The sequence below is a fragment of the Triticum urartu genome, chromosome 3A (genome assembly GCF_056163025.1).
Source record: "Triticum urartu cultivar PI428250 chromosome 3A, HENAU_Tu73, whole genome shotgun sequence".
Lineage (NCBI taxonomy): Eukaryota > Viridiplantae > Streptophyta > Magnoliopsida > Poales > Poaceae > Triticum > Triticum urartu.
The window spans coordinates 375,715,956-375,738,298 of NC_141875.1; the positions used below are offsets into that span (position 1 = coordinate 375,715,956).

Sequence of the window (22,343 nt, forward strand, 5' to 3'; positions counted from 1 at the left end):
GCCCCCAAGGCCCAAGGGCGGCTCTCCTGAGGCTCTGGGGCATGTACAACCCCACTCATTATTACGTGAGAGTGTCACGGGCGGCGATTCTTCACAGGCACGGGGCCTTGCTTCACAGGCACTGGGCCCTTCTTCACAGGCACTGGGCCTTGCTTCACAGGCACCGGGCCTTCTTCACAGGCACTGGCCTTTCTTCATGGGTAGAACTTCCAGAGGTGTTGGATGTCCCAGGCGCTCTGGACGAGTACCCCGTCCTGTGTCTCCAGGCGCGCGGAGCCAGGCCTGGAGACGTGGACTACCTTGAACAGGCCCTCCCACATGGGCGAGAGCTTATGCAGCCCCTCCCTGGAGAGCACCCGTCTCAGGACGAGGTCACCCACCTCAAGAGTCCTGGAGCGGACACTGCGGCAGTCGTACTACCGCAGCGCCTGCTGGTATCTTGCCGTCCGTAGTGCAGCTTCGCGGCGTCGTTCCTCCCCCAGCACGAGATCCATCCCCTGCATGGCGTCTTGCTGCGTCTCATCAAACGCCAGGCCCCATGCGGAGCGATGCTCGACCTCGTGAGGGAGGACTGCTTCTGCTCCATAGACGAGGAAGGACGAGGTTTCGCCCATTGGCTTGGTGGCGGTGGTGCGGATCGACCACAGCACAGACTGGAGCTCGTCATGCCAGCCCTTGCAGCAGGCTTCGAGCTTCTTCTTGAAGGTCCTGGTCTTGAGGCCCTTCAGCACCTCCATGTTGGCACGTTCGGCCTGGCCATTGCTCCTGGGGTGTGCTACTAAGGCATAGCAGATTTGCGTTCCAAGGTTAGCACAATATGATTTGAAGAGATTACTAGTGAACTGCGAGCTGTTATCGGTGATGATGCGGTTGGGGACCCCAAAACGGCTCATGAGGCCCTTGATGAACTTGATTGCAGAGCCAGCCGAGATGGCGCGGACGGCTTCAACCTCCGGCCACTTAGTGAACTTGTCGATGGCGACGTAGAGGTATCGATATCCCCCAGGCGCCCGGGGAACGGGCCCAGAATATCTAGCCCCCAGACTGTGAATGGCCATGAGAGTGGGATGGTCTGGAGGCCCTGAGCTGGCTGATGGATCTGCTTGGCATGGAATTGGCCGGCCTCGCAGGACTTCACCAGCTCAGCCGCGTCGTTGAGCGCCGTAGGCCAGTAGAATCCACTTCGGAATGCCTTGCCAATGAGGGTTCACGACGACGAGTGGTTCCCACAGTCTCCGCCGTGTATGTCAGCTATCAGCTATTTCCCCTATTCCCTGGAGATACAACTCAGTGTAACGTCATTCGGTCACTTTCTATATAACTCACCGTCCTGGATGCAGTATGATGTTGCCTGATGGGCCACGCACTCCGCGTCCTCCTCCTTCTCTGCCAACGCCCCTTGCATCAGGTATTCCTTGAATTCCTTGGTCCAGCATCCCTCCTGGGCCTCGAGCGCCAGGAGTAGGCGCGCTCCTGAGGTTGGGCCACAGGCTGGAGCTCCTGAGGCAGGCAGCTGCGGGAGTTCCTCCTGAGGCTGAGTTGTTCTTGAAAGCGACGGCGTTGCTGATGGCTTGAAGAGCCACTCCTCGAAGACACCAGTCTCCTGGGACTGTCGCTTGGATGCTCTTCTGGCAATGTCGTCTGCTTCCTTGTTGGTGCCACGGGGCACGTACTGCAACTCCAGGCCCAGAAATTGCTTCTCCATCTTGCGCACCTCCGTGAGGTATGCTTCCATGTGCTCGTCCTTTGGCTCGTATACCTTGTTGGAGAAGTTGACGAGGAGCTGTGAGTCGCCCCTAATAGTGAGACGCTTCACCCCCAGGGCCGCCATAGCCTTCAAGCCGGCTATGAGGCCCTCATATTCTGCAATGTTGTTGGAGACCTTCTCGCCCTGCTGGAAGCAGAGCTGCACGGCGTAGTAGAGCTTGTCCAAAGTGGGCGAGATGAGTACTGCTCCAGCCCCCGCGCCATGGCGCATGAAGGCACCATCGAAATACATGACCCAGCCGTCGGGTGCCTCGCTTCCCAGCGAGAGGGACCGGTCTTCGCCTTCTTCAAGCGCCGGGGCGTCTGTCCATTCCGCCACGAAATCAGCGAGTGCGGTCCCCTTGATGACCCTGGTAGTACTGAACTCCAGCTGGAATGCTTGCAACTTGATGTTCCATTCAGCGACTCTTCCGGCAGATTTGGGGCTCCTGAGCACTCTTTCCAATGGGTAAACTGAGACGACCCTGATAGGGTGGCCCTGGAAGTAGTGCCGCAGCTTTCACGAGGCCACTAGGAGCATGAGTAGGAGCTTCTGAGGCATGGGGTACCGCGCTCTTGCGTCCCGCAACACCGTGCTGACGAAGTATACCGGGTGCTCGACGAGGGTAGGCGTGTTGATGAGGTTTGCGTCTTCTGGAAGCTGGGGTGTCTCCTGAGGAGGTAGAGCCCCCGACGCTTGGTCGCTTACCAAAGTCTTCGCGAGCTTGGGGGCGTCACCTTGCTGAGCCTGATCCTCTGCCGCTGCTGCTGCGGCCCTTGTGGTGCCCTTCTGGTTTTGCAACGTCTCTGCTGGAGGCGTGGCACGGCGCGATGCACCCTTGGCTTGGTGTTCTTCCCGAACCGCCACCAGAGCTGTGCTGGCTGAGTACGGGGTGGAGGCAAGATAGAGCACTAGGGGCTCGCGAGGTCGTGGCGCCACTATCACTGGAGGGCTGGTCTAGTATCTCTTGAGGTCTTGAAAAGCTTGGTCGGCCTCCGGGGTCCACTCGAACGGGCCCTTCTTTTTCATCGGCTTGAAGAAGGGTAGGGCGCGCTCTCCTAGCTTGGAGACGAAGCGCCCTAATGCAGTCATCCGACCGGCCAGCTTCTGCATTTCCTCGAGGGTCTGTGGTGGACTCATGTCTTCAATGGCCTCGACCTTCTCTGGGTTGGCCTCGATCCCCCTGTGGGACACCAGGAAACCCAGCAGCTTGCCGGAAGGGACGCCAAACACGCATTTCTCCGGATTGAGCCGCAAGTCCACCTGGCGAAGGCTTTCAAAGGTCTCCTCAAGGTCTTGGATCAAGCTCCCCGCCTCCCGAGACTTCACCATGATGTCGTCGACGTAGGCTTCAGCGTTTCTCCCGAGCTGCCGCCCTAAGGCGATGTGCATGAGTCGCTGGAAGGTTGCGCCCGTGTTGCGCAGCCAGAACGGCATGCAGGTTTAGCAGTACACCCCACACGGGGTCAGGAAGGCCGTCTTCTCCACATCTTCAATCGCCATCTTGATCTGGTGGTATCCTGAGAATGCATCCAGGAAGCATAGCAAGTCGCACTCGGCGGTGGAGTCGACGATCTAGTCGATGCGTGGAAGCGGGAACGGGTCTTGGGGGCAGGCCTTGTTGAGGTTGGTAAAGTCGACGCACATCCACTCCTTCCCGCATTTCTTAGGGACGACGACGGGGTTCGCCAGCCACTCAGGGTACCGAACCTCGCGAATGATACCCGCAGCCTCCAACTTGCGGGTTTCTTGGATGATGAAAGCTTTGCTTCTCCGTGGACTGCTACCTTGCCTTCTGCTTCACTGGGCGTACGTTGGGGCACACCTTCAGGTGGTGCTCTATTACCTCTCTTGGGACCCCTACCAGCTGATCGGGCTCCCAGGCAAACACTCCCTTATTTGCACGCAAAAACTTCACTAGCGCATCCTCCTGAGCAGGCTCGAGGTTGGCGCCTATGGTAAAGGTTTCCCCTGAGGACCCGTCCTCCTCGACCAACACTTGCTTGGTTTCTGCCTTGTCCTGAATGAAGAACTGCTTCTTCTTGGTTGGTGCGGCTCCCTTGGCCTTGGAGGTATCCGCGTCGGCGGGTCGTGCTGTCGCGACGGCCTTAAGAGCAAGCTTGAGCACCGCCAGGGCCTGCTTGGCGTCCCCCTTGATGGTGAGGACACCCTGGCTCCCCGGCATCTTCATGAGATTGTAAGCAGGATGGGTTGCTACCATGAATTGGGCCAGAGCTGGGTACCCGAGGATGGCGTTGTATGGGAGGCCAATGCGGACGATGTTGAAGTTGATGAGCTCGGTGCGGTAGTTGTCACATGTGTCGAAGGCCACGGGGAGGCGGATCTTGTCTAGGGAGCGGGTGGGGCCTCCGCCAACTCCCGAGAAGGGCTTGCTGGGGCGGAGCCGCTCGAACGGTACATGAAGGAGGCTGAAGGCCTCGACGGAGAGCACACTGAGGTCGGCGCCGCCGTCGACGAGCGTCTTGGTGATGGATACGTGGCAGATGGTGGGTGCGCACAGCATCGGGAGCGCACCTGAGCCGACGGTGGAGGTTGGATGATCCTCCGAGTCGAAGGTGAGGTTGGCCTCAGGCGTGGCCCAGCCGGGCGGAGCCCCTGGGCGCTTGGAAACAATGTCGATCTGGCGAAAGTATGGCTTGACGTGCCAATCTGAGGGTGGTGCTTGCGAACCACCGAGAAGAGCTGTGATGATGGGGGCCACTGGTTCCCCGAAGCGAGTGATGAAGAGGTTGCGTAGCTCCTCCCAGGTGGCGACAGAAGACTCCGGCAAGTGGAGGAGCCAGGCGCGCGGCACGCCTACAAGGGTCATTGGGAACCAGTTGGCCATGATCTTGTCGTCGCCCCCAGCTTCCAGGACGGCCTCCTCGTATGCTAGCAGGAAAACCGACGGGTCCGCCACGCCATCGTAGCGTGGCGGCATCTCCGGCTTGAACTTGGGTGGCCACTCACCCGCCGCAAGGCGGGGGCAAGGGCTCGGAGCCCCCGAGCGCCACCGGGCACTGGTAGATCCAGCTGGAGGGGCGCCCGCCATGGGGAGCAGGCGTGGAGATGGTGGAGCGCGAGTCGACGGAATGAAGACTCCAGCGCACCCCTACCTAGCACACCAAATGTCAGATCATGAGTTCTGGCAAAACCCTTAAGGTTCGAACGCTGGGCTGCGCGCGAAGATCTCCCCCTATCGATCCACGTCCTAACTTAGCTAAGATCTCACGAACTAACTCGACGAACTCACAAGACAAAGGACACAAGATTTATGCTGGTTCGGGCCACCGTTGTGGTGTAATACCCTACTCCAGTGTGGTGGTGGTGGATTGCTTCTTGGGCTGCGGATGAACAGTACAAGGGAAGAACAGCCTCCTGAGATTGAGGTGCTCTTGTGCTTGGTGGGTGTGCCGCCAAGGATGTGGTGGCTCCAATATTAGATCTCTCCTCTTCCTAGCTACGGTGCTGGCTAGTTCTATTTATAGTGGCCTTGGTCCTCTCCCCAAATATTGAGTGGGAAGGGAGCCAACAACGGCCAATTTGAAAGGGGACAGCTAGTACAAGCTATCCTGACAAAAGCGGTCTTCGCCTGCCAAAGGCTCTGGTGGTGATGCCGTCTTGGGCTCCATGGTGACCTTCGTCTTGCCATCCTTCTCGTCTTGGTCTTGTTGCACCAATACGGAAACCTTTGCTTGATGCCTCGGTACTCTGCGCCTGCACTTGCCCCCTTAGCACCAAAGAGGAAACAAGGACGCTGCACGCGCTGGGGCCCGCTTGGCACCCGCCTGATCTCGATCGTCATGGCTCACGTCACGAGAACCTCGCGATGTTTGCCCGGCCTTGAACTCTCTGCCCCTCACGAGCCAGCCTGGTGAGGCCGCTCCTGAGGAGGTCTCGTGCCGTCTGCCTCGCGAGGCTTGGCCCCTCACGAGGGTCTTGATTCCTTGTTGATGAAGATGGGTCGTACAGGCCTGCTAGCAAAGCCACGCCATGGGCCGCATGCAGGCAAGTCTGGGGACCCCCATTCCCAGAACGCTGATAGGAGTGGCTGGACGCCTCGCGTTATGGAAATTGCCATGACCTCAATCATGCATAGTCCGGATTGGGCGAGTATTTTTATCTTGTCCATTAAGATCTTGACTTCCGCGCTATCTTCCTCCTCGAGGCTCAGAGGGCGCTAGCTGTGGCGTTTCTTCAGTGGAGCACTGGAAAATTTGGGAAGGCCCATTCGGACTGGGTCGGGGAGAGCGACATCTTCAATATAAACCCACTCCGAGGGCAACTCCTCGGATGCCTTCTTCGGCATGCCGGACAGGTATCTGGTTCCGTCTATGCGCCATATCTTGGTGCCGCCCACCTCGAATATGGATCCCTTTTGGGAGCGAGGGACGAGGCAGAACCGTTTCCTCCATAACTCAAAATGGGCCTCGCAGCCTAGGAACTTCTCGCAAAGAGCGACGAAGCTTGCGATGTGCTGAATGGAGCCCGGCGTGAGATTGTGCAGTTGGAGGCCATAATACTCCAGGAGACCTCGGAGGAAAGGATGGATTAGAAATCCAACGCCTCTCAAGAGGAAGGAAATGAAGCACACTCGCTCCCCTTCTGAAGGATTCGGGAAATTTTCCGCCAGGGCTTCGCCCGTAAAAGAAGTTAATCCCTCTTGCACAGGGACTAGATCCGCAGGGGGAAGGTAACCCTATGCCTGGAGCATGGTCAGCTGGGCATGGGATACTGAGCATCTCTCCCAATCGCCTTTTTCGGAGCCATGAGGGTGGGAGGAAGAACTGGGAGTGCTAGCCATGTTTGAGTGGATTCTCCTAGCGAGCTCTAAGGATTTTCCGCCTGGTGTGGAATGGCATCTGAGATCCAATCCCTTTAAATAGATGCCTTTTTATGGCCAGGGTGTTATGTGCAAAAAACACTCTTACCTTTTGTATTCGTCTGACACGTGGAAGCAGAAGAGACGGAGGTGCGGGAGCCAAATGGTATGACATTAAATGAAAAGCTGAATATAACTCTTTGGGTCAGATGCTTTAAAGTACTCGGAGGAGGAACCCGCCTTGCAATGCCGAAGACAACCTGCGCGCCAGACACATCGTCATTGAAGCCTGGTTCGGGGGCTACTAAGGGAGTCCTGGATTAGGGGGTCCTCGGGCGTCCGGGCTATATGACATGGGCCAGACTAGTGGGCCGTGTAGATACAAGATAGAAGACTTCCTCCCGTGTCCGGATGGGACTCTCCTTGGTGTGGAAGACAAGCTTAGCCTGCGGATATGAATATTCATTTCTCTGTAAACTGACTATGTACAACCCTAGCCCCCTCCGGTGTCTATATAAACCGGAGGGTTTAGTCCGTATAGGCAATCATAATCATACATGCTAGACAATTAGGGTTTAGCCATCACGATCTTGTGGTAGATCATCTCTTGTAACCCCTATACTCATCAAAGTGAATCAAGAAGGACGTAGGGTATTACCTCCATCAAGAGGGGCCGAACCTGTGTAAAACATCGTGTCCCTTGTCTCCTATTACCATCAACCCTTAGACGCATAGTTCGGGACCACCTACCCGAGATCTGCCGGTTTTGACCCCGACAATAAGCACAGGAGCCAGGCATCCCAGCTTGGCAAAAACTTTAGTCATAGAGGTGCATATAATGGCGAAGACAGGACGTATGTGAGAAAACAACATATATATATATGGTGAGCTTTATGCTCAAAATAATAAGCTTCTGTTGAGAGAAACCCCTAGTTATGATGGGGTGTGTACATTTAAGGATACATACCCCTCAAGTGTACGGCTTACCTGAACACACGCTAGGAATCATAAAGAAAAAATGAAAAAGGAGAAAAAGGGAAGGAACAAAGGTATGTGTCCGGACTCAGGCGTAGAATCTTCGGAGTCGAGCAATGTTCCATGGGTTTGGCTCTAAGCAGTTATCCGATGCATTGCGAAGGCGATAGGTTCCTCCAGTGAGAACTTCATCTATAATGAAGGGACCCTCCCATTTTGGGTTTGAGCTTGTCCTTTTTCTTCTCTCGTAAGCACATAACGAGTTCACCGAAGTTATAAGTCTGTAGGCACATAACGAGTTCACCGACGTTATAAGTCTTTGCCCGCACTTCTTTGCTTTGGTATCTTCGTGCTTGTTGTTGGTAGAATGCGGAACGGGCTTTCACGATGTCGCACTCCTAGTCTAGGCCATCTAAGTCGTCTTGTCGATCCAGCTTGGCCTCCCTCTCCTCATACATGCGCACTCGAGGTGAGTCATGAAAAATATCGCAGGGCAGGAGAGCCTCTACGCCATACACCATGAAGAATGGTGTGTATCCGGTCGTGCGATTGGGCATTGTCCACAGCCCCCAGAGTACGAAGTCAAGCTCCTCGACCTAGTGTTTGTCCAACTACTTTAGGGATCGCACTAGTCTGGGTTTGATGCCGCTAATTATCAGGCCATTGGCCCGTCCAACTTGACCATTTGTTTGGGGGTGATATATGGAGGTGTAATCGAGCTTAATTCCCAGATTAGCGCACCAAGCTTTCACCTCATCGGCTGTAAAGTTAGAGCCATTGTCAGTAATAATGCTGTGTGGAACACCATAACAGTGTACGACACCGGATATAAAGTCTATCACCGGTCCGGCTTCAGCCGTTTTAACTGGTTTGGCCTCTATCTACTTAGTGAATTTAACTACCATAACCAGGAAGTATTTTTTCTTATGGCTTCCCCCTTTAAGGGGTCCGACCATGTCCAGCCCCCAAATCATGAAAGGCCAAGTAATGGGATTGTTCATAGGGCAATGGGCGGCATATGGCTTTGATTGGCAAAAAGCTGGCATCCGACACAGCGTTGTACGAGGTCCTGTGCATCTGCTCGGGCCGTGGGCCAAAAGAAACCTGTACGGAAGGCCTTACTTACAAGGGCCCGAGCTGCAGCGTGATGGCCGCCAAGACCAGCATGTATTTCGGCCAAGAGTTGTCATCCCTCCTCTTCGGAGATACATCTTTGAAGGACTCCGGTAGTACTTTTCTTGTAGAGTTTGCCTTCATGGACTTTGTAGGCTTTGGAGTGTCGAACTATGCGACGGGCCTCGTTTTGGTCATCAGGGAGCTCCTGCCTATTGAGGTAGGCTAAGAAGGGTTCGGTCCATGGGGCGATCACCGCCATGATTACGTGGGCGGAAGGTGTTGGTTCGGTTCCCGAACCCCCGGTGATATCCGAATCATGTTCGGCATCCGAGGGTGTGGTCTTCGCCGGACTGGAATTTCTGCTCTCGTCCTACCATACCACAGATGTCTTGAAAAGTCTTTCCACGAAGGTGTTAGGCAGGATGGGGTCGCGTTTAGCACCCATTCGAGCAAGGATGTCCGCTGCTTGATTACTGTCTCGGGCCACATGATGAAACTCGAGCCCCTCAAACCTAGCTGATATTTTGAGTATGGGTTGCGGTAGGCCACCATCTTTGGATCTTTTGCATCAAATTCTCCGTTTATTTGGGATATTGCGAGGTTCGAGTCCCCGCGCTCCTCCAGGCGTTGTATGCCCATAGAAACAGACATCCGGAGACCATGCAGTAGTGCCTCATATTCAGCTACGTTATTGGAGTCCATATATATGGTTTGTAATACGTAACGGACTGTGTCCCAGTAGGGGATGTTAGGATGACACCAGCCCCTAGCCCGACCAACATTTTAGAGCCGTCAAAGTACATCACCCAGTTGGAGTATGTGCCGTTCTCTTTAGGGAGTTCGGCTTCTGTCCATTCGGCGACAAAGTCGGCCAACACCTGAGATTTAATAGCTTGACGTGGGTTGTATGTTATTTCAAATGGTAAGAGCTTGATAACCCATTTTGCAATGCGGCCGGTGGCGTCTCGATTGTTTATGATGTCATTGAGTGGTACCTCGGAGGCCACCATGATCGAGCACTCTTGAAAGTAGTGCCACGGCTTTTGAGATGCCATGAAAACCGCATATGCTATTATTTGATAGTGCGGGTATCGGGATTTGCATGGTGTGAGGACCTCCGATACATAGTATACTGGTTTTTGGAGTGGGAACTTGTGTCCCTCTTCCTCTCGTTCAACGACGAGCACAAAGCTCACCACCTGGTGAGTTACAGATATATACAGCGGCATAGGTTCGTCGACGTTAGGTGCGGCAAGGATTGGGTTGTTTGCTAACAAAGTTTTTATTTCTTCCAACCCGGCTGTTGTCGTGTCCGTCCACTCGAAGTGGTCGGTACATTGGAGTAGGCGATATAGCAGCAGCGCCTTCTCTCCCAATCTGGAAATAAAGCGGCTCAAGGCTGCCACACAACCAACTAGTTTTTGGACCTGTTTTAGGTCTGTTGGTGTTGCCAACAGTGACAGGGCTCGGATTTTGGCCGGATTTGCTTCGATTCCTCTTTTGGAAACAATGAATCCGAGCAACTTTCCGGCTGGAACACCGAAAACACATTTTTCCGGATTGAGCCGTATGTCATATGTTCGGAGGTTGTCAAATGTAAGGCGTAAGTCGTCCACCAATGATTCAACCTGTTTAGTTTTGATGACTAGATCATCTACATATGCCTCCACCATCTTGCCAATTTGTTTTTCCAGGCATGTTTGAATCGTGTGCTGGTAAGTGGCGCCGGCATTTTTCAGTCCGAAAGGCATAGTGTTGAAGCAAAAAAGGCCCATATGGAGCAATGAATGCCGTTGCATCCTGATCGGATTCCTTCATCTTAATCTGATGGAATCCAGAGTATGCATCGAGGAAACACAGTGAATCGTGTCCTGCAGTTACATCAATGATTTGGTCAATGCGGGGTAGTGGGAAGAGGTCCTTAGGGCAAGCCTTGTTGAGGTCTTTGAAATCGACACAAAGGCGCTAGGATTTGTCCTTCCTTGGCACCATGACCAGGTTAGCTAGCCAATCCGGGTGTTTGATTTCTCTAATGAACCCGGCTTCAAGTAGTTTGGCTAGCTCCTCCCCCATAGCTTATCACTTGGGTTCGGAAAATCACCGCAGCGTTTGCTTAACTGGCTTGAACCCTTTATTATGTTGAGACTGTGTTTGGCCAGTCTGCGTGGGATTCCTGGCATATTCGAGGGATGCCAGGAAAAGATGTCCCAATTCTCGCACAGGAATGCTCTTAGAGTGGCGTCGACCGTCGAATCCAGCTGTGCTCCAATGGCTATTGTTTTATTAGGATCCGTCAGGTGAACTTGGAATTTGACTATTTCGTCTGGTGGCTTGAACGAAGTGGACTTATGCCTTTTATCGAGGATTACATCGTCTCTATCCACTATGGAACGCAGAGCGATGAGCTCCTCAGCCGCAAGGGCCTCGGATAATGCCTCGAGGGCCAGGGATGCGATTTTGTTTTCGGCACAGAGTGCTATGTCCGGATCACTTGTGATTGTGATAACTCCATTGGGCCCGGGCATTTTGAGCTTCATGTACCCGTAATGGGGTATGGCTTGAAAGCGTGTGAATGCGTCTCGCCCCAACAGGGCGTGATGTCCACCGTTGAAAGGTGCCACATGGAAGATTAACTCTTAGGACCTGTAGTTCTCCGGCGTGCCGAATGCCACATCAAGTTTAATTTTCCCCGAGCATCGCGCCTCTCGGATAGGGATAATGCCTCGAAAGGTTGTGCTGCTCTGCTCGATGCAACTCTTGTCTACTTGCATTTATCGAGCGTGTCCTTGTAGATGAGGTTCAGTCCACTGCCACCGTCCATGAGTACTTTAGAGAGCCGACAACCATCGATGATTGGATTTAAGACCAAAGCGGCTGGTGCATGGACTGACCGAGCCCTTAGCTCGTCGTTGGCGGTGAAAGTTATCGCCGTAGTGTTCCAAGGGTTTACTGCAGCTACTTGGTTGACTTCGGTGAGGTCGCGGAGTGCCCTTTTACGCCGATTATTTGAAGAGAAGGTCTCAAAGACCGTAAAGACGTTGAGGTCGTCATCCTCCGAAGGGTACTTTTTGAAGGTCATATTGGTGAGGATAGCCTCACCGCTCTTGGCTACCTGCCGGAGCACCCAACATGCCTGGAGGCTGTGAGTTGGTTCGGAATTTGGCATCATCTGTATCCGATAGGGCTTGTTGAGCCATTCATCAAGGGCAGTTCTGTGTCCCATTTAGGGCTTAATTTTCTTGTCCGTAGGGTGATGATCAGGTGCCCTGTGAGGATGCATCCTTTTTGTCTGTCCTGTGGGTGGCTTAAAGGCAGGCGGTTCCCACCGAGTTGTCTGGGCTTTCCAGGCGCTTTCCAGGGTGCAATATTTCTGTACTATGTGTGCCAAATCTGCAAAGTGCAGTATGCGGCGTTGGTTGAGGGCATTGAGGATACCCTCATCCATACAGTTGCGGCAAAGTACTGAAACCTCGTCGTCGTCGCAGCAATCTTTGATCTTGTTTTTAACAAGGAGGAATCTAGCCCAAAAGTGATGGATTCTTTCCTGAGGTTGCTGCTGCACAAACATTAGGTCGCATATGTCTGAAGGACCGGAATTGCTTGGCGAATATTGCTTGTGGTGGGTGGGCGGGTTTAAATCCAAAACCTGACCCACTATGGGATCCAGAGTTTTAAGAATTTCTAAGGTCACTAGCCTAGGATCCGGCGTATCCTGGGGGTTTTCAGGCTCGACGCTTGGTTCTATGTTCAGAGGACAGGGAGTCTCTTCCCGAAGATAGGTATCCGGCTCGCAGGGCTCGGAAATCCGAACATAGCTTGTTCTCAGCATAGGGGGAGAGTTATCCTTAGCTTGCTCCTCCACAACCGCAACTATATGGGTTATCGGTGGGGACTTGATTTCCCTCTGATCGAGTTTAAGACCGATCCAATCGTAGTCTATCGTGACCCCTAGCGCGGCGATGGGATCTAGCAATTTGTTCAAAGACGAAACATCTGTTGGATCCATCTTATCGGCGTGTTCGAGGCTAATGCGGAGATGATTTTTCGTGGTTTGGGGACCGGCTTTGGCTTAACGGCCGAGTGGACGCCCATGGTAAAACTGCCGAGCTAGAGGATCTTCCCAGGAGCTAGGGCCCTTCCAGAGGTGATTTTGTCGTTGACGACAAGATGAGCCATCGATCCTTCTATTGACGACACGGAGGAACTCTCAATGAAAGCACCAATGTCGGTGTCAAAACCGGCCGATCTCAGGTAGGGGGTCGCGAACTGTGCGTCTGAGGATCGAAGGTAATAGGAGACGAGTGACATGATGTTTACCCAGGTTTGGGCCCTCTTAACGGAGGTAATACCCTACTTCCTTCTTGATTGACTTTGATGAGTATAGGGGTTACAAGAGTTGATCTACCTCGAGATCGTAATGGCTAAACCCTAGATGTCTAGCCTATATGATTATGATTTCCTGTACGGACTAAGCCCTCCGGTTTATATAGACACCAGAGGGGACTAGAGCTGTACAGAGTCGGTTTACAGAGAAAGGAAACTACATATCTGGCCACCAAGCTTGCTATCCACGCAACGGAGAGTCCCATACGGACACGAGGGAAAACCTTCTATCATGTATCTTCACGGCCCATCAGTCCGGCCCATGTCACATATCCCGGATGCCCGAGGACCCCCATTATCCAGGACTCCCTCAGCATGCTTTCATCATAATAAATTTTATCATCAAAACTTGGGGGACTAAAAATATCATCTTCATCAAATATAGCATCCCCAAGCTTAAGGCTTTGCATATCATTAGCATCATGGATATTCAAAGAATTCATACTAAAAACATTGCAATCATGCTCATCATTCATGCCAATCATTTTATTGAATTCTTCTTCTGTCAATTGAGCACAATTATCCTTTCCATCATTTTCAAGAAAGACATGATAAAGATGTTGGAAATATGCCCTAGAGGCAATAATAAATTAGTTATTATTATATTTCCTTGTTCATGATAATCGTTTATTATCCATGCTAGAATTGTATTGATAGGAAACTCAGATACATGTGTGGATACATAGACAACACCATGTCCCTAGTAAGCCTCTAGTTGACTAGCTCGTTGATCAATAGATGGTTACGGTTTCCTGACCATGGACATTGGATGTCATCGATAACGGGATCACATCATTAGGAGAATGATGTGATGGACAAAGACCCAATCCTAAGCCTAGCACAAGATCATGTAGTTTGTATGCTAAAGCTTTTCTAATGTCAAGTATCATTTCCTTAGACCATGAGATTGTGCGACTCCCGGATACCGTAGGAGTGCTTTGGGTGTGCCAAACATCACAACGTAACTGGGTGGCTATAAAGGTACACTACAGGTATCTCCGAAAGTGTCTGTTGGGTTGGCACGAATCGAGACTGGGATTTGTCACTCCTTGTAAACGGAGAGGTACCTCTGGGCCCACTCGGTAGGACATCATCATAATGTGCACAATGTGATCAAGGAGTTGATCACGGGATGATGTGTTACGGAACGAGTAAAGAGACTTGCCGGTAACGAGATTGAACAAGGTATCGGGATACCGACGATCGAATCTTGGGCAAGTATCGTACCGCTAGACAAAGGGAATTGTATACGGGATTGATTAAGTCCTTGACATCGTGGTTCATCCGATGAGATCATCGTGGAACATGTGGGAGCCAACATGGGTATCCAGATCCCGCTGTTGGTTATTGACCGGAGAGTCATCTCGGTCATGTCTGCATGTCTCCCGAACCCGTAGGGTCTACACACTTAAGGTTCGGTGACGCTAGGGTTATAGAGATATTAGTATGTGGTAACCCGAAAGTTGTTCGGAGTCCCGGATGAGATCCCGGACGTCACGAGGAGTTCCGGAATGGTCCGGAGGTAAAGAATTATATATAGGAAGTGCTGTTTCGGCCATCGGGACAAGTTTCGGGGTCACCGGTATTGTACCGGGACCACTGAAGGGTCCCGGGGGTCCACCGGGTGGGGTCACCTGCCCCGGGGGGGCACATGGGCTGTAGGGGGTGCGCCTTGGCCTATATGGGCCAAGGGCACCAGCCCCAAGAGGCCCATGCGCCAAGAGAAGAGGGAAAGGAAGAGTCCTAAAGGGGGAAGGCACCTCCGAGGTGCCTTGGGGAGGAGGGACTCCTCCCTGGCTGCACCCTTCCTTGGAGGAAGGGCCAAAGGCTGCGCCCCCCCTCTCCCTTGGCCCTATATATAGTGGGGGAAAGGGAGGGTAGCAAAACACAATCCCTGGCGCCTCCCTCTCCCTCCCATGACACATCTCCCTCCTCCCGCAACGCTTGGCGAAGCCCTGTTGGAATCCCGCTACTTCCACCACCACGCCGTCGTTCTGCTAGATCTCCATCAACCTCTCCTTCCCCCTTGCTGGATCAAGAAGGACGAGACGTCGCTGCTCCGTACGTGTGTTGAACGCAGAGGTGCCGTCCGTTCGGCGCTAGGATCATCGGTGATTTGGATCACAACGAGTACGACTCCATCAACCCCGTTCTCTTGAACGCTTCCGCGCGCGATCTACAAGGGTATGTAGATCCACTCCTCCCTCGTTGCTAGATGACTCCATAGATAGATCTTGGTGACACGTAGGAAAATTTTGAATTTATGCTACGTTCCCCAACAGTGGCATCATGAGCTAGGTCTATGCGTAGTTTCTATGCACGAGTAGAACACAAAGTAGTTGTGGGCGTTGATTTTGTTCAATATGCTTGCCGTTACTAGTCCAATCTTGATTCGGTGGCATTGTGGGATGAAGCAGCCCGGACCGACCTTACACGTACTCTTACGTGAGACTGGTTCCACCGACTAACATGCACTAGTTGCATAAAGGTGGCTAGCGGGTGTCTGTCTCTCCCACTTTAGTCGGATCGGACTCGATGAAAAGGGTCCTTATGAAGGGTAAATAGCAATTGGCATATCACGTTGTGGTTTTTGCGTAGGTAAGAAACGTTCTTGCTAGAAACCCATAGCAGCCATGTAAAACATGCAAACAACAATTAGAGAACGTCTAACTTGTTTTTGCAGGGTATGCTATGTGATGTGATATGGCCAAAAGGATGTGATGAATGATATATGTGATGTATGAGATTGATCATGTTCTTGTAATAGGAATCACGACTTGCATGTCGATGAGTATGACAACCGGCAGGAGCCATAGGAGTTGTCTTAATTTATTTATGACCTGCGTGTCAACATAAACGTCATGTAATTACTTTACTTTATTGCTAACCGTTAGCTATAGTAGTAGAAGTAATAGTTGACGAGACAACTTCATGAAGACACGATGATAGAGATCATGGTGTCATGCCGGTGACAAGATGATCATGGAGCCCCAAGATGGAGATCAAAGGAGCTATATGATATTGGCCATATCATGTCACTATTATTTGATTGCATGTGATGTTTATCATGTTTATACATCTTGTTTACTTAGAACGACGGTAGTAAATAAGATGATCCCTCACTAAAATTTCAAGAAGGTGTTCCCCCTAACTGTGCACCGTTGCGAAAGTTCGTCGTTTCGAAGCACCACGTGATGATCGGGTGTGATAGATTCTTACGTTCACATACAACGGGTGTAAGACAGATTTACACACACAAAACACTTAGGTTGACTTGACGAGCCTAGCATGTACAGACATGGCCTCGGAACACAAGAGACCGAAAGGTCGAGCATGAGTCGTATGGTAGATACGATCAACATGAAGATGTTCACCGATGTTGACTAGTCCGTCTCACGTGATGATCGGACACGGCCTAGTTGACTCGGATCATGTAATCACTTAGATGACTAGAGGGATGTCTATCTGAGTGGGAGTTCATAAGATGAACTTAATTATCCTGAACATAGTCAAAAGGTCTTCGCAAATTATGTCGTAGCTCGCGCTTCAGTTCTACTGTTTAGATATGTTCCTAGAGAAAATTTAGTTGAAAGTTGATAGTAGTAATTATGCGGACTAGGTCCGTAAACTGAGGTTTGTCCTCATTGCTTCATAGAAGGCTTATGTCCTTAATGCACCGCTCAGTGTACTGAACCTCGAACGTTGTCTGTGGATGTTGCGAACATCTGACATACACATTTTGATAACTACGTGATAGTTCAGTTAAACGGCTTAGAGTTGAGGCACCGAAGACGTTTTGAAACGTCGCGAAACATATGAGATGTTTCGAGGGCTGAAATTGGGATTTCAGGCTCGTGCCCACGTCAAGAGGTATAAGACCTCCGACGATTTTCTTAGCCTACAAACTAAGGGAGAAAAGCTCAATTGTTGAGCTTGTGCTCAGATTGTCTAAGTACAACAATCGCTTGAATCGAGTGGGAGTTGATCTTCGAGATGAAATAGTGATGGTTCTCCGAAGACATTACCACCAAGCTGCTAGAGCTTCGTGATGAACTATGATATATCAGGGACATATATGATGATCCTTGAGATATTCGCGATGTTTGACACCGCGAAAGTAGAAATCAAGAAGGGGCATCAATTGTTGATGGTTGGTGAAACCACTAGTTTCAAGAAGGGCAAGGGAACAAAGGGATACTTCATAAAACGGCAATTCAGTTGCTGCTCTAGTGAAGAAACCCAAGGTTGAACCCAAACCCGAGACTAAGTGCTTCTGTAATAAGGGGAACAGCCACTTGAGCAGAATTACCCTACATACTTGGTAGATGAGAAGGATGGCAAGGTCGATAGAAGTATATTGGATATACATTGTGTTAATGTGTACTTTACTAGTACTCCTAGTAGCACCAGGGTATTAGATACCGGTTCGGTTGCTAAGTGTTAGTAACTCGAAATAAAAGCTACGGAATAAACGGAGACTAGCTAAAGGTGAACCGACGATATGTGTTGGAAGTGTTTCCAAGGTTGATATGATCAAGCATCGCACACTCCCTTCTACCATCGAGATTGGTATTAAAACCTAAATAATTATTATTTGGTGTTTGCGTTGAGCATAGACATGATTGGATTATGTCTATCACGATACGGTTATTCATTTATGGATAATAATGGTTACTCTATTTATTTCAATAATACCTTCAATGGTCTTACGCCTAAAATGAATGGTTTGTTGAATCTCGATCGTAGTGATACACATGTTCATGCCAAAAGATATAGGATAGTAATGATAGTACCACCTACTTGTGGCACTGCCACTTAAGTCATATCGGTATAAAACGCATGAAGAAGCTCCATGTTGATGGATCTTTGGGATCACTCGTTTTGAAAAGTTTGAGACATGCGAGCCATGTCTATTGGTGTATATGCATGAAGAAACTCCATGCAAATGGACCGTTTGGACTCACTTGATTTTGAATCACTTGAGATATGCAAATCATACCACATGGGCAAGATGGCTGAAAGCCTCGTTTTCAGTAAAATGGAACTAGAAAGCAACTTGTTGGAAGTAATACATTTTGATGTATGCAGTCCAATGAGTGCTGAGGCGTGTTGTGGATATCGTTATGTTCTTACATCACAGGTGATTTGAGTAGATGTTGAGTACATTTACTTGATGAATCACGAGTCTGAATTATTGAAAGGTTCAAGTAATTTCAGGGTGAAGTTGAAAGATCGTCGTGACAAGAGGATAAAGTATCTATGATATGATCATAGAGATGAATATCTGAATTACGAGTTTGGCACAGAATTAAGACATTGTGGAAATTGTTTCACAACTAATACAGCCTGGAACACCATAGTGTGATGGTGTGTCCGAACATCATAACTGCACCCTATTAGATATGATGCATACCATGATCGAATTACCACAATAGTTTATGGGTTAGGCATTAGAGACAACCACATTCACTTTAAAAGGGGCACCACGTAATTCCGATGAGATGACACCGTATGAACTATGGTTTAGAGAAACCTAAGTTGTTATTCCTTAAAAGTTTGGGGCTGTGACGCTTATGTGAAAAATTTTCAGGCTGATAAGCTCGAACCCAAAGCGGATAAATGCATCTTCATAGGACACCTAAAACAGTTGGGTATACCTCCTGTCTCAGATTCGAAAGCAATAAGGGATTGTTTCTAGAATCGGGTCCTTTCTCGAGGAAAAGTTTCTCTCGAAAGAATTGAGTGGGAGGATGGTGGAGACTTGATGAGGTTATTGAACCGTCTCTTCAACTAGTGTGTGGCAGGGCACAGGAAGTTGTTCCTGTGGCACCTACACCAATTGAAGTGGAAGCTTATGATAGTGATCATGAAACTTCAGATCAAGTCACTACCAAACCTCGTGGGATGACAAGGATGCGTACTACTTTAGAGTGGTACGTAATCCTGTCTTGGAAGTCATGTTGCTAGACAACAATGAACCTACGAGCTATGGAGAAGCGATGGTGGGCCTGGGTTCCAAAATGGCTCGAGGCCATATAATCTGAGAGAGGATCCATATATGAAAACAAAGTGTAGACTTTGGAAGAACTACTTGATGGTCGTAAGGCTGTTAGGTACATATGGATTTTAAAAGGAAGACGGACAATGATGGTAAATGTCACCATTAAGAAAGCTCGACTTGTCGTTAAGATGTTTTCCGACAAGTTCAAGGAGTTGACTACGATGAGACTTTCTCACTCGTAGCGATGCTATGAGTCTGTTGGAATTATATTAGCGATTACTGCATTATTTATGAAATCTTGCAGATAGGATGTCAAAAACATTGTTTCCTCGACGATTTTCTTGAGGAAAGGTTGTATGTGATACAACCGGAAGGTTTTGTCAATCCTGAAAGATGCTAATAAGTATGCAAAGCTCCAGCAATCCTTCTAAGGACTGGAGTAAGCATCTCGTAGTTGGAATGTATGCTTTGATGAGATGATCAAAGATTTTGGGTGTATACAAAGTTTATGAGAAACTTGTATTTCCAAAGAAGTGAGTGGGAGCACTATAGAATTTCTGATAAATATATGTTGTTGACATGTTGTTAATCAGAAATGACGTAGAATTTCTGGAAAGCATATAGGGTTATTTGGAAAGTGTTTTTCAATGGAAAGCCTGGATTAAGCTACTTGAACATTGAGCATCAAGATCTATAAGGATAGATCAAAATGCTTAATGGTACTTTCAAATGAGCACATACCTTGACATGATCTTGAAGGTGTTCAAGATGGATCAGTCAAAGGAGGAGTTCTTGCCTGAGTTGTAAGGTATGAAGTTAAGACTTAAAGCTCGACCACGGCAGAAGAAAGAGGAAGGACGAAGGTCGTCCCCTATGCTTTTGTCATAGGCTCTATACGGTATGCCATGCTGAGTACCGCACCTGATGTGTGCCTTGCCACATATCTGGCAAGAGGGTACAAAGGTAATCTAGGAGTAGATCACCAGATAGCGGTCTAAATTATCCTTAGAGGAATAAGGATATGTTTCTCGGTTATGGAGGTGATAAAGAGTTCGACGTAAAGAGTTACGTCGATGCAAGCTTAACACCTATCCGGATAGCTCTGAGTAGAGATACCGAATACATATAATGGAGCAACAATTTAGAATAGCTCCAAGTAGAACAGTTATTTGAAATGGCTCCAAATGTAGCGTAGTAGTTGCATCTACAGATGACATAAGAAATTTGCGAAGTACATACGGATCTGAATGTTGCAGACCCGTTGACTAAAACCTTTCTCACAAGCAAAACATGATCAAAACCAGAACTCATTGAGTCTTAATCACATGATGATGTGAACTAGTTTAGTGACACTAGTAAACTCTTTGGATGTTGGTCACATGGCGATGTGACCTGTGAGTGTTAATCACATAACGATGTGAACTAGATTATTGACTCTAGTGGAAGTGGGAGACTGTTGGAAATATGCCCTAGAGGCAATAATAAATTAGTTATTATTATATTTCCTTGTTCATGATAATCGTTGATTATCCATGCTAGAATTGTATTGATAGGAAACTCAGATACATGTGTGGATACATAGACAACACCATGTCCCTAGTAAGCCTCTAGTTGACTAGCTCGTTGATCAATAGATGGTTACGGTTTCCTGACCATGGACATTGGATGTCATTGATAACGGGATCACATCATTAGGAGAATGATGTGATGGACAAAGACCCAATCCTAAGCCTAGCACCAGATCATGTAGTTCGTATGCTAAAGCTTTTCTAATGTCAAGTATCATTTCCTTAGACCATGAGATTGTGCGACTCCCGGATACCGTAGGTGTGCTTTGGGTGTGCCAAACGTCACAACGTAACTGGGTGGCTATAAAGGTACACTACAGGTATCTCCGAAAGTGTCTGTTGGGTTGGCACGGATCGAGACTGGGATTTGTCACTCCGTGTAAACGGAGAGGTATCTCTGGGCCCACTCGGTGGGACATCATCATAATGTGCACAATGTGATCAAGGAGTTGATCACGGGATGATGTGTTACGGAACGAGTAAAGAGACTTGCCGGTAACGAGATTGAACAAGGTATCGGGATACCGACAATTGAATCTCTGGCAAGTATCGTACCGCTAGACAAAGGGAATTGTATACGGGATTGATTAAGTCCTTGACATCGTGGTTCATCCGATGAGATCATCGTGGAACATGTGGGAGCCAACATGGGTATCCAGATCCCGATGTTGGTTATTGACCGGAGAGTCATCTCGGTCATGTCTGCATGTCTCCCGAACCCGTAGGGTCTACACACTTAAGGTTCGATGACGCTAGGGTTATAGAGATATTAGTATGTGGTAACCCGAAAGTTGTTCGGAGTCCCGGATGAGATCCCGGTCGTCACGAGGAGTTCCGGAATGGTCCGGAGGTAAAGAATTATATATAGGAAGTGTTGTTTCGGCCATCGGGACAAGTTTCGGGGTCACCGGTATTGTACCGGGACCACCGGAAGGGTCCCGGGGGTCCACCGGGTGGGGCCACCTGCCCCGGGGGGCCACATGGGCTGTAGGGGGTGCGCCTTGGCCTATATGGGCCAAGGGCACCAGCCCCAAGAGGCCCATGCGCCAAGAGAAGAGGGAAAGGAAGAGTCCTAAAGGGGGAAGGCACCTCCGAGGTGCCTTGGGGAGGAGGGACTCCTCCCTGGCCGCACCCTTCCTTGGAGGAAGGGCCAAAGGCTGCGCCCCCCCCTCTCCCTTGGCCCTATATATAGTGGGGGAAAGGGAGGGTAGCAAAACACAAGCCCTGGCGCCTCCCTCTCCCTCCCATGACACATCTCCCTCCTCCCGCAGCGCTTGGCGAAGCCCTGTTGGAATCCCGCTACTTCCACCACCACGCCGTCGTGCTGCTGGATCTCCATCAACCTCTCCTTCCCCTTGCTGGATCAAGAAGGAGGAGACGTCGCTGCTCCGTACGTGTGTTGAACGCGGAGGTGTCGTTCGTTCGGCGCTAGGATCATCGGTGATTTGGATCACGACGAGTACGACTCCATCAACCCCGTTCTCTTGAACGCTTCCACGTGCGATCTACAAGGGTATGTAGATCCACTCCTCCCTCGTTGCTAGATGACTCCATAGATAGATCTTGGTGACACGTTGGAAAATTTTGAATTTATGCTACGTTCCCCAACAAAAGACGAATAATATGAGGCCACCTCAATTCAATTTTTTGTAGTTTTCTTTCATAAACCAAACTATTGATAAAACAAGAAACTAAAAGATTCAATTGCAAGATCTAAATATATACCTTCAA

At 49.8% G+C, this 22,343-nt stretch overlaps 1 protein-coding gene across 1 annotated transcript; it reads right to left on the reverse strand.

Moving 5' to 3' along the window:
- Positions 1-416: 416 nt before the first annotated feature.
- LOC147979755 (uncharacterized) lies at positions 417-737 on the reverse strand. Its single transcript, XM_087515334.1, has one exon. It carries the CDS (start codon positions 735-737, stop codon positions 417-419), a length of 321 nt encoding a protein of 106 aa, XP_087371460.1.
- Positions 738-22,343: the final 21,606 nt, after the last annotated feature.